Below are 13,012 nucleotides of genomic sequence, written 5' to 3'. Positions count from 1 at the left end.
GTTATGTTAATTTTGGCTAAATGTGCTCAGAAAATATTGTGAGACGCACTTGTATGTCATTATTCAAGCACCAGGTGGCGCCGACGATTCGCCTGACCATCACTGGCTCCTCTCGTGTAGTAAAGAAGTCGTTGCTAAGGAAGTAAGGTTCTTGACTACCAAGAGAGTAAACAATTAGGGTTTGCAAACTGCAAGTTTAGCAATTATTTTTCTTTTCAACAGATTGCATCAGTTTAACAGCTAATGAACGGACCTGGGTATGTGTGTTACTGTAATTTTTTTTCTCGGCATGCTAAGACCCCAATGTTAGCAGATGACTAGCTGACTAACTAGCAGACGTAGCCGGATTATCGAACGGAGAGTATAACTGCCTAACTAGTGCTTGTTTTTGCCACATTTTATCGACCAAGACTTTTATCAGTTAATGTTTTTTCACGTCCCTTTAAAAAGCTCCTTGTAAGATAGAGCTTGTTCCCTTTAATAGCTTTTATATGCTGGGCTTTGCGACGCACTAGCTAAATATTGGAGCTGTAGAAGACCCCTGGATATGCTGCCAGCTGCAAAAAAAAAAAAAAGCCACCTATATATCAATTATTTGGTCCATTGATCATTCAGATCAAATCAGTTTCATTCACAGGGAATTGCATGGCAGAAGTACCATAATATAATATTAACAATGATACACATAAAACAAACAAACAAAAAAGGTCGTTGATGTTTTCTTTAAGGCTATACTTACTTAACAGTTATGGAAGGAGTCTCCAGCACTTTGCAATAGTTTGAGTTGAAGCTATAAATTAGAGTTCTCAGAAGAAACCCCATTGTGCTTTACAGTTTTTATCTAACAAGCTGTAAACCATATAAGCGATTAACAGGAGTTCATGTGTTCATGATTGGTCCATAACCTTAACCATAACTATAAAAGTATAACAAACAGTTCTTGGTTAATTGAATAATTGCCATACAATTATAATAATCTTTATAGGAAATAATCATCTTCGACTGTCAAGTGTTTTTCCCCGTATTTATTCTTAACATTTATAATGATCTGATATCAGTAATGTAATATAATTGGTATAACAATAAAATGACAATTCAGTGGAGGTATCTGCTGTCGGCTGAAATTCCTCTAATGCTACGGTTGTGATAATTCTATAGAGCAAAGCACATCATATGGCAGAGCTGCATATAATCGGGCAGATCATTGGGGCCAGCGGTTTCCCAGAGAGCAGCCTGTTCTGCAATTGGGGCGTTCACACAGGTGCCCTTTGATATCATTTTTTAACATTTTGATTTCTTTTTCTCCATGAACATGCCTGATAGTTATGTCATTTGAAGCAGGAGGAGCATGGAGACTCTTATCTGGTCTAAAGGAGGGACAGACACAAGTGGACATACCCCAAATAGGTGAAATGGCTTACTGGAGTCATCCTATTGATTTACATTACTCCACCAAAGGCCTTCAAGGTTGGTTAACATTTTGTATTGATTTGATCACTTTTTTTCTTCTGTTGTCTGACTGCTGACTTGGTTTATCATTTGTTTTCCAGGTTGGCCAAAGCTTCATCTGCAGGTCTGGCATCAGGACTCTTTTGGCAGATGTCAGCTATATGGTTATGGCTACTGCCATGTGCCCTCTAGCCCAGGCCAACACCGGTTGCAGTGTGTCACATGGAGGCCAGTGGGCACGTGGCAGGAACAGCTGGCCCAAATGTTTGTTGGCGGAGGACCTCAGCTTCGCTCTCCTGACCTTATTTACAGCGGAGCAGACAGATACAGGCTTCACACAGAGGCTATGGGCACAGTAGAACTGGAGCTGTGCATCATTCTACGGCATTTTGACCGATACGGCGTAGAGAGCTGAGAGACTCTGATTTGCGATGATATTCAGAGAGCAACTTCTAATAAGAGGTATTTCAAATCATAAATTTATTAGCTTGTGCACTGCAGAAGTAAAACTTTTTGACAGGATCAAATTTCTTCAATGCACAAGAATTTCTCCACCTTGTAACTTTCGACTGTCAACAGACCACTTTTTTCCCAGTTTGGTCATTTGTAGGTCATTAGGCGATGGTATTTGGAATGATTAGCTTATTAGATACGTTTCTTTTTTTTCCCTTAAAAGCAACTAGAAATAAAATCTAATATTTGGACATGAAACATGCTGGGAATCGGGACTATTGCTTTGCCTACCCCCAGCCTTTTATTTACACTTATAGTGGAGTAGTGGATTTATGACTTTATATTTTTATTCACAGAAGATGTAAAGGTCAGCTGATTTCTGGCTTGTAAGGCATCTATTGCTGCAGTGATAATAAATTAGACCTGTATGTTTTGATGAATCTGTAAAATTTTGGACTAATTTTATACATAATTTGAATGTATTTCTGATGTATTATAAACAAATTAAACATTTGATTGCTTAAAGTTTTTTTTATATGTATACATTCTCAGTTTACACCTCAAGTGACATAATTCCTTCAACATATATGTAGACATCTAATTATATTCACCCATTGGCTGTATAATATGCAGATATACCATACTGTGGAAATTTGTTTTTTTTTTTATTCAAAATGGTTTTTCACTACTCACTATTTTGTGACAATACGGTGCAAATGTATAGTATATAAATTTCTAGTGAAACTAATGTATACAGGCCAATATTTAGTTTAAAATATTACAAGATTTGATTTTTTTTTCTGTTTGTGTTTTTTTTTTCTTTTCTTTTTTTTTTTTTTTTACATTTTCCTATCATTTTACATCACTGTTACAGGTCATAAATCACACAAAAAAGCATATAATATGGAATATGATTTGATATTGTAATATGACTAACAGTAAGTACTGAATGACCTGATCCCTCCGAATCGTGCTATGGCTTTTGATTTTGCACTGCAGTTTACAATTCTACCTCATCTGAAGGAATGAAAAGTGACCACCACTGAGCAGATATTATTTGGGTGATGGTTTATTCTAAAAGTGTCTATTTTTTTGTTTTGTTTTCAAATTTATACATTTTTGCAGATAAATTGCAGTAAAATAAGATGAATAATACACTTCGGGATTTGCTGTTATGAAAAGAAATAATTGACGATGTTACGACCCACTCGATTGCTAATTCATTCCTCTAACAGAACTATATTGTTATTTTTATTGTTTTATGTTATTTTAATAAAACCATATAGTTATATTATTTTTTATGGAACCACAATGAGTGGCTAATGGCACTTATTAAACTGCTGGAGAAGCCAGTAATGACTGCGTATATATATAGAAATTGTCATCTACGTTAATGTATGCATATATTCTGCCGATGATAGAAAATTCAAGGCCGAGCTAAAAACGAACCTTTTGATCCGTTACAGACATTTTAGTATGCTGTATGGAACTTTTTTTTTTCTCTCTCTTAGGGTAAAAGAAAGTGGAAAAACAGTTGTGGTTTACCAATGTTGTCTTGCTTGGAACGTTTTGCTCTTTACAAATCATTTTTGTCTTCAGTGAACTGAAGCAAGCAATAGCAGTTAGTACAACAGAAAATGGAACGTCAGATTGAGGATAGAAGTGGAACATAACCAAACGTTGGGACACAACGTTGATTGGGCTTAAAATAGGAACCGCTGCAGCTTTTGCCGCATCAGCGTTCTCACCTTTTTCAAGGACGTGCTCATGAAACAGCTTTTACATTGTGGATGTTTGTCGCTTGTGGCATATTGGCATGGTGTCCTGTTTACATCCAAGTTCCTTTCCGTTTTTTTGTTTTTTGTTTTTTTCTTAACCAATGACTGATGAGAGGAAAAAGAGTGAGAAGAGGAGGGAGGAAGGAAAGAACAGAGCTGATCTAACGCCAGGGGATTATGCTACTGTGTGTGCTGTCGGCATGGGGTTAGGTGCAATCTAGCTTTTTGCTTGGAGGGAATTATTTACCTTGTACTTGCATCAAAGTTGGCCACTACATCTTTAAACCTGGCAGCCAAATTTACAGATAAGTTTATCAGTTTCTTGTATGATTTTGTACTTTACACATCAGATTATGTTTATCTTCTCAAATCATTTGATTGCTGCAAAGATTGCTATAAACAAGCATTTACATATTTAATGTGAGCTAGAAGTAAAAAAAAAAAAGTGCTGATTTGAATGTTGCATCTGAGACTGTGTGATTAACGGGTTAAATTCACTGGGGGAAATTGCTTTGCAGTAAAGGAAGTTTTGTGTCCTTTATGTTAAGCTGTGCTGCTTCCTTTTCCTCTTTCACCCCTTAACTTGAGACTTAAGTGAGGCATATGAAACAAGGAAGCAACACACACTAAGCTGTTTCATACACTTAGACTTCTCAATGCTTTTGAAGTTGCCTCATGTGTTGTAAGTAATATGTTTTAAGAGACTTTAGTTTTGAGCTTGTATTCAGTTTATTGTGTGCCAGCACACTGCATTCCTAAAAGACTTCGTTGTGGGAGCCGTGTGTTTGTCCGATTCAGCAATACTGCTTGCCAGCAAGACAGATATGGGCAGCAATTTCACAGTGGTGTAGTGTAGTCTGATTCTGACCGTGAAGTTTTGAATTCAAGCAACCAGCTAATGGAAAAAAAATTTTTTTTAAATCTTGAAATGGAACACGCATTAAACACGTGTGCGCCTTAAACATATTTTCTGTCTTGAACTTCCTGAGATTTCTTCAGAGTGCAAAACGACAGCCCCACAGCACCATTGTGGACAATGAGAGCACAAAGTTTGCTGTTGGCACTACTGTGCCTAATGGGATGTGTGGGCTACTGTAGCACTTTATCAACCTGCAAACCACTAAACCTGGAGCTTGTGAAAAGGAAGCGCATCGAGGCCATCCGTGGACAGATCCTCAGCAAACTACGGCTGGCTAAAGAACCAGTAGATGATGATGAAGGAGAGGGAGATAAGGTGCCTGCGGAGGTCCTGTCCGTCTACAACAGCACGGTGGAGTTGAGTGAGGAGTTGATGCAGAACACGGAGCATGTGGATTCTCCTGATGAAGAGGAGGAGGAGTATTATGCAAAGGAGGTTCATAGGTTTAACATGACTGAGAGTGAGTATATACCGGTTGCATGGTTATATCAGTATAACAAGTACCATTAGAGCAAATACCTCCTTAATGATTCTATCAAAATGCCGAAGGCTCTATATAAACAGATGTTTAAAAATATATAACAGTTACAATGATAACAGGCTGTAATTATTAGCAAAACATTTTCTATTTCTTTTGAGGTTTCACACTGGTTAGCAGAACCACAAACAGGAAGGAAGGGTGCTTAGTGGCTGCTAAGGAGTGACTCAGATCCTCCTTTTAATAGTCGTTTGGCCAGCTTGTGTTTGCTATCTTGGTGCACATGTCCATCACTTAACTCTTATCTTATAAAGCCAGACGATGATCATCATTTCTAAAAAAAAATTAATTGAAAGCATACCGACTTGAAACAGAACACTGCAGTTAAAGCAAGTCAATCATTTCTTAGATGAATTAAAATAAAATGTTTGCTTATTTTATAGCCTAATGTTATAGCTGGCATTTCTAAAGAAAATATTTCTTTTTTTAATGATTTTTGGTGGACGACTCTAGTCTGATATTAATAAGTTGCTCGGTTAGTTGTTAGCAATGTACAGCAATTTTTTAAACAGCAAGTGATATCGAAGACAGGACGCTACCACCCACAGTAGTTCCTTTGGCTTGTCCCTTGGGGAAACCACTAACATTTCCATGTAGAACAAGTTAAACTATTTAAGGAGGCCCATTTCTTTTGAAGAGTATTAAAAAAACCAAGAAAGTTTAACTAAATTGTAAAGGACAAAAAAAACCCCAAGTTTTTATATATAAATTATATATGCAATGCAATAGTCAGTGTAAGCCAGTGATAAAAAAAAAATGTTACTGCTTGTACATTTACATCTCCTACACATAAATGTGGAAGTAAAAGTACAATAGCGTAGTGTGATGCAGCCCAATGCAAGTAATTGTTACCACACTAAAGTGACCAATTATAGAACCCCAAGAGGTTATTTTTTTTCTTGGCATATCACATGAAATTGTTAAGATATATGATTATTTATTAAAAAAGGCAGTCACACTTACACAGTTGATAGTTAGATTTAGTGTTGTGGAATGTCAATAAAACAAAGTAGATCCTGTTTTCCCTTTTTTTCTTGAAATTAGTAAAACAAGAATACAAGAAGTTTTATTACAGAAAAACTCTTATACACAAACTTTTTCCATTAAACTTTTTATATGTTTTGTTTTATTCACAGCTTTGTTCGTCCATCATACAAGTCACTCTTTACTATTTTACTATAGAAAATGGTATTACAGCAGGCACTATTTTCAGAGCTGGTTATAGATCATTTAATCATCAGCTTCTGATGAACCATATTCAAGAATTATAAACAGCACAGTGGTAGGACAGTAATAATAGAGTAAATATGGGAGTTGTATTATTGTAAAACTCATTTACTCTTGCGTGACAAGTATAAAAAAAACATTTGGGAGTTTTGCAGACCTGTCTGTCATAGTTATCAGAAACCCTAACCACACTACTTGTAGGCTTTCTCTGGAAACTGTCGCAATACTTCTAAATTAGAGGAACATTAATACTTGGAGGAAATGGTTTTTAAGCTTATTCCTTTCTAGAGTATTTTTTTTTAAGTATTCGATCACCACTTTATCTTCACTTAAAATTACTTTTTGTATTTTCCCATATTCCCCGCTTTTACAGTATAGTGTGATGGTATAGTATGGCATGTTTTTTTTCTATTATAGCACATTATCTTTTTACTTCAAATAATCACTTTTTGTATTTTCTCCCCATTCCCATGATTTTTTTTCAATATCCAAGTTAATTTAGGGTCCTAATCTATGGCATTGTGGGGAGGCTAGTTTTAGGATTTGTAATTTAGATCATTAGATGAGGTTGGACATGCCTGGCTGTTGGTTTTTTTTAACTGAGAGCATTGGAAAACTACAGACATTATAAAAAACTACTATAACAACCACTACACTCTTTCCTATACGTATTTCCATTCATGTAGTCTTTTGCCTCTTCTTTCATTACACTTCTCTGCAGTTTACATAGAGTGTAACGCACAGAAGCACTTATTTGAAGAGGGAGGTTTGGTGTGTAAACCATTTTCCCAGTGCCTTAGCCAGGGTGTAATTACTGTAAAAAATGACAGATAATTTTGCATCACACTGGGATAGGTGGTGAGCAACAGGCATTCTGCCAAACCTTCACCCTCCTCTGCCAACTTTGGGTTCTTTCTAAAGTAGGTTCCAGAAATAATACTTGCTCTTTGTTTTAATATTACACTTGTGTGCATTTTGACTGGGACTAAATATCTAGTTCCACCTTTTTACTATAAAAAGGTGTTAAGTGTAAAAACTAGATCTTCTTTTAGTTTTATTTCCTCTATGGACATTCTCACTGCTCTCTTCATTGGCTTTCTACCTGGATTCAAACAAAATTCCCCAACAGCTCAAATGAAATAATTCAGAAAAATTGTTATTCCCTTTTGGCCTTAATATATACATATCTTATTTCAGACATCTCAGGACAGACAGTAGGTACCATTGTGTAGTTTAAGTAGTGTAGCGTTAAAGGATCTGGCACCCATTTAATGTCAGTCTGGTCTACCAACAAACCAAAACTGGTGGACCTATGAGCCAGAAAATTTCATTGGTGAAGTTCACTGTATGGAGATGTTTAATTCATTAGTTGTCAGTTTCAATACTTTAATTAGAATGACAAAATTGTAAACATATATAATTTTTTTTATTTTTATTATAGTTCAAAATAAAAGTGTGATGCGGTTCAACGTTACTGCAATGAAAGCCGTTTTGGGCGCAAACCCTATGGTTTCCCAGGCTGAGCTCCGTCTTCTTATCAAGGATTCTCGCATAGCTCCTGGCAATGAGCAGAGGTTGGAGCTTTATTATGGTTCTGGGGATAAGGCTCGGTATCTCTATTCACATACCATCACCAATGAGTTGAACGGCAAATGGATATCTTTTGACGTGACGCAGACTGTGAAAAACTGGCTACAAAATCCTGGTAAGTTAATTTAATCTTTCACAAAATCAGTTGATATCTCAGGACTAGAAGAGAAATGAATTGTAATGAAGTGTAAATTGCTATTTTTTAAAGAATAACATGCATTGCTGATTAATTGTACTGTTTTAGCCACAGAGAGTGAAGCACTAGAAGTGAAGATTCCTTGTGCGTGTGGGGAGACTGGCAAAATTATGAGTTTCAAAATTTCAGGTTTGTAATAAATTCAGCACAAAGATACTGAGTACATGTTTCTAGTATGCGTATCTGTGTTGTAAAAAAAATCCTGTATTGTTTAATGAACATTTAGGGATACCCAGTGGGAGAGGAGACACAGAAAGTTTACAAGCCAAAATGACAAAGCCACATATTCTGGTTATGTCACTTCCTGCAGATCGTGCCCGTCATCTCAGCTCACGGATTAAACGACAAGCTACAGGAGATGCCATTTGTTCTGAGTTGAGCACTTAAAAAAAATGATGCTATTACACAGAATAAATCCAATTAAATATTCGATACTTGATGCATCCTTAAACTTGTATTGAAAAACCTGTTTTGTTTATGTATTTTCTCTCTCTCCATCTCTCCTATTTTACTTTATTTCATTCACCTTATTGTTTCTTCCTTGTGGTTTATTCAGGCAGTCAGATGTTTGCTGTGTGAGAAGACTGTATATAGACTTCCGTAAAGACCTGGGTTGGAAATGGATACATGAACCCTCTGGCTACTATGCAAACTACTGTATTGGCTCCTGTTCATTTGTCTGGAATGCGGAAAATAAATACTCACAGGTAACATGCATAGCTGAACAAATAGAAATTATTAAAAAATTTGAACTTTATTTAAAGCTTTGTTCCTAAGAAGACATCCATACCATAATAAACTATATATGTATTACAATTAAGTGCTATTGAATTCTGCACAGAAGGTGTTGATTTACAGACTTTTGCTATGGTATACGAGGAATAAAACACTACTAAAATAAAAAGAAAGGTGGATTTAAGGTTACTGTTGAACATAGATTCAATACTAATAATTATACACACTAGACTGTGTGGCTATAGGCTATATTTAAAAAATATAACACAATGTGTCATGATTTGCAGGGGAAAAAAACAAACAAAAAAAACCCGAAATCTTCTGCTAACCAGTTGTGAAACCTCAAAATAATTTTTTTTCAAGACAAGGTTTTGCTGTTAATTATAGCATAAAACTTTGCACGGGGCCACTTCAGGATATTGCATGTCTATCTCTGCATGAACATTGACGGAAAGGCAAAACAAATTTGACATTTTGGTCCAACTTAAATGTACTTTTCCCTGCCGGGTTGGAAATTGTTTCTTGTAATTGAGCATACCATAATCTGAGAGTATATATTATTTCACCATACAGTCAATTCCTTTAATTATATCCAGTCACTATAGGTTGGTAAATATGAGCATCTAAAGCAGATATTTCAGTTTACTGCTTTGCAATTATTATGGGCTGGCCCTGAGAACTTCAAAATTGGGTCTTTGTGGTTTTCTGTCTAGTGATCCTTTCCAATATCTAGTACTTTTTTTGTAGAAGTATGCAAGAAGTATTAAGGGCACCATTATAGAGAAACAAGTGTTAGAATTGTTAAGTGTATTACATAAACTCCTGCTCTAGTTCTACCAGTGGACTCATGCATAGATGGACTCACGCTTTATAAAAACTGCATTATTATAAACAGGTGCTGGCACTGTATAAACATCACAATCCTGGAGCATCAGCCCAACCCTGCTGTGTACCGCAGGTCCTAGATCCTTTACCCATCCTGTACTATGTGGGGAGGCAACACAAGGCCAGTATAACATTATGCACTACAATTTCATATATTTTGAAAGAAATAAGAAATCAATCTGACTGGTATAGTTTGGCTCTTCCACAGGTAGAACAACTGTCAAATATGATTGTCAAGACCTGCAAATGTAGCTGAACGACATGTGCAGTCTTCAGTCTCTTGTAGAGAGGAAGGAAAAGAGGACTAAAATGTGTTGAAAGGAAGAGGAAGGGTGTGAATGGAGGGACAATTAATACAGTTATTGTTATAAGTTTTTGTGTTTTTATTTTTTCTTAGTGAATGTTTGCCCGCTTAAACTCCCAGACTCACACTGTTCATTCCTTTATGTATGTGATAAAAAAAAAAAAAAAAAAAAAAAATATATATATATATATATATATATATATATATATATATATATATATATATATATATACTAGTTAAAAAATAGGATGGAACTGTAAGGGGCAACATTTTTGTCTAATTGTCTTTGGTACATTACACTTTCATTGTTCTATGTGGCTTTAACAAGCAAACAAATGGCAATTGCCCTGTTGAACCTGTCAAGTTGGTTGTGTTTTTTTTTTTATATATATATATATATATATATATATATATATATATATATATATATATATATATATATATATATATATATATATCTGTTAATGGAATTCATGCTGTAGCGGTACGTGTTTAGGATAAAACAGTGACATTAGGATTTACTTCCTCAAATGATTTCCAAGAAGCAGGCAATTCAGAATACACTTATATGAATTGCTTTGTTTAATAGGTTTGTATTTAATGTGCACACGCTCTCATTTGCACTGGTTGTTTAGCATTTATTTTTTAACTTGTTTTGGCATAATTTCTTAGACATCATTGCAAGAAAGAAAGCCAAAGCATGATTAAAGAACATTGCCACTGGTTATTAATTGTTTGCCATTAAAATATGGTCATATGCAGAGCACATAAAAAAAAAATCTGGGTGTAAACTATCAAAGAATCTGGCAACCTTTAAATTAACTGCCCTCTGGGGCACCATGGCCTCTATTAGTACCTGTTGCAGTTTGCATTCCTGACCACTAGGTGCCATAATAACACTATCGAGCCAAGTGGGGCAGGGAATGCCTTTCTCTTGATTGTGAAACAGCTAAACGAAGACCAAATCAATAGTAAACTTATATTTGTCAAATCGAACCATTGAAAATTGATTGATTGGTTATCTGTAATTCAGCATAAATAAAATTCATAGACTGTGAATGATTTGCTGAAAAATTTGCTGAAAAATTGAGGTACATTGTTCCCTTATGGATGCACTGCCATTGCCTTTGTAATATATGATGATCAAACCCTAATGCTTCCATGTATCCTGGCATTTGCTAAGTTTTAAAAACAGTGTAAAAGCATGCTTGATTTTTGCAGAACTAATCATACATGTGTAGGACATTACTTTATCGGTTCTGTATTTAGCTGCATCTATGGCAGTTCTTACCAAACAGGTCCTTGGGGAACTCCAAACAGTCCACATTTTTTTCTTTCCCAGCTTCCGGCACAGCTGTATTCAGTGTTTCTAATTGTGTGGTGGACTAAGAAGAGTTCTCACATAGTACAGGATTTTTTTATTTTTATTAATAGTTTATAATATTAGAGTTCCTGAATTTAAATTGTTGTCTTCTTTGCATCTTTATCAGTTACAAGTAGTTCTATAGTGCACTTTATAGTACATTTTAAAGGTACCTTATGGACAGCATCTGAACACAAATTGAATTAATATAGTAAGCAGCTATCCAACAACATCAAAGCTCTGTGTTCTTTGTGTGAGGAAGTAACACCTAGCTAGCAATGTATTAAGACACTTTGTGAGGAAGTCACACTCAGACAGCAATGTTTTAGGCATACACTAACTATGTCTGTTAGACATGCTCCATATAGAGCAGTCTCTCAAAACAGATACAAAGCAAAGTTTAAGTAGTCTAAATATTAATTCCTGTTTTTGCTCAAATATTTATGTTTTAGTATAGAATTTAGGCTAGTATAGAATTGCTTGGTTTATTTAGGGGTTGATAGTCAAGTGAAAACAAACCCAATTTTAATTGTTGAAGCAATGTGTCTTGGTCTAAACAGCTGAGGGGATGCATCCAGTGTTGCTCCTGCTGATTTATAAACCGGCATCTTCACCATAAGATAGGATCTGATGTATTGGGAGCTGGATAAGGTGAATTGTAAGAACACTTGATAACAGTTCTGTCTTTGCTTACATTTGGAAATATTAGATTTGAACAAATGTTATACTTCATGTAAGACTTATATTGAAATGTAATTTTGTTGCTTATTGTTGAAACATACTGCTTGGACAATGTGTGTAAAAGAAAAACCTTTAACACAAACATGTAAATATTAGTAAAGCAATAAACAAACCCATACTTAAGGCTATTGTTATCATCTAACTAATTTTACCTACTGTTAAATGTACTGCTGGAGACTCTCTCAAAGTGAAGCACAAGTGTGCAATATTATATTACACAAGCCCATCTCTATATTTGTTCCAGGTGTTCAGGAAGCAGATATCCTGTCAACAAGTATTATTGTGATTATAGACTCAGCAAACATACAACACACAGCATGATCTTGTTGACGCATCAGTCATCTGCGGGACCATAATACACAGCTTAGATGTTATATTTGTGTTGGTTGATTTGATGCAATATAGTAAAAAGTGCAAAATGTTGAAACTTTGTACAAATGACTTACTATTGATGCAACTTTGGGGATGCAAGAAAACTGTGTACTTTCAAACTTTTTTATTTTGCAATATGTACATGGAAAATATAAAGCCACTCTTACTAATCCTAGATTCACGTGTTTTTGTAATGTCAACTGTAAGAATAAGTTGGCAAAAAACCAATTGACTATTGTATAATTCTTTATTGTATCATTATTGCCTCCACAGTCTCGTTATCACTGAGCACTGGTCTTTTAGACAATAGGCACACAGACATTTACCCTGTTTATAAGGTATAGAATATCTGCCTAGTAACATGTTGTTTGGAGGTGGTAGGAAGCCAGTGAACACACACAGTCTGAGCTTAAGATCGACCCAGAGAAATGTGGGGCAGCAATAATACCAACTGTACCACCA

General features: G+C 35.4%; 3 protein-coding genes across 4 annotated transcripts in view; all 3 read left to right on the top strand.

The window, feature by feature from the left end:
* Nucleotides 1-13,012, top strand: part of LOC310739200 (sialidase-3-like) — a 161,078-nt gene that overhangs the window by 17,824 nt on the left and 130,242 nt on the right. The window lies entirely within an intron of this gene.
* b9d2 (B9 domain containing 2) lies at nucleotides 79-3,347 on the top strand. Of its 2 annotated transcripts, none has more exons than XM_083563629.1 (4): nucleotides 79-257; nucleotides 1,159-1,261; nucleotides 1,339-1,467; nucleotides 1,551-3,347. In XM_083563629.1, exons 2-4 carry the CDS (start codon nucleotides 1,174-1,176, stop codon nucleotides 1,862-1,864), a joined length of 531 nt encoding a protein of 176 aa, XP_083419755.1. In that variant the 5' UTR covers nucleotides 79-257; nucleotides 1,159-1,173; the 3' UTR covers nucleotides 1,865-3,347. The 2 variants fall into 2 exon arrangements, with proteins under 2 accessions (XP_083419755.1, XP_083419756.1); XM_083563630.1 differs by having other exon boundaries at nucleotides 81-257; nucleotides 1,342-1,467.
* On the top strand, nucleotides 4,149-12,301 carry tgfb1b (transforming growth factor, beta 1b). Its single transcript, XM_083563628.1, has 7 exons — nucleotides 4,149-5,059; nucleotides 7,806-8,069; nucleotides 8,199-8,279; nucleotides 8,377-8,524; nucleotides 8,707-8,857; nucleotides 9,781-9,891; nucleotides 9,979-12,301. Exons 1-7 carry the CDS (start codon nucleotides 4,717-4,719, stop codon nucleotides 10,024-10,026), a joined length of 1,146 nt encoding a protein of 381 aa, XP_083419754.1. The 5' UTR covers nucleotides 4,149-4,716; the 3' UTR covers nucleotides 10,027-12,301.

This window comes from Silurus aristotelis (assembly GCF_946808225.1).
Source record: "Silurus aristotelis genome assembly, chromosome: 16".
Classification (NCBI taxonomy): domain Eukaryota; kingdom Metazoa; phylum Chordata; class Actinopteri; order Siluriformes; family Siluridae; genus Silurus; species Silurus aristotelis.
The sequence above is the reverse complement of the archived record's forward strand: the minus strand, read 5'-3'. Positions and strand labels throughout refer to the sequence as shown.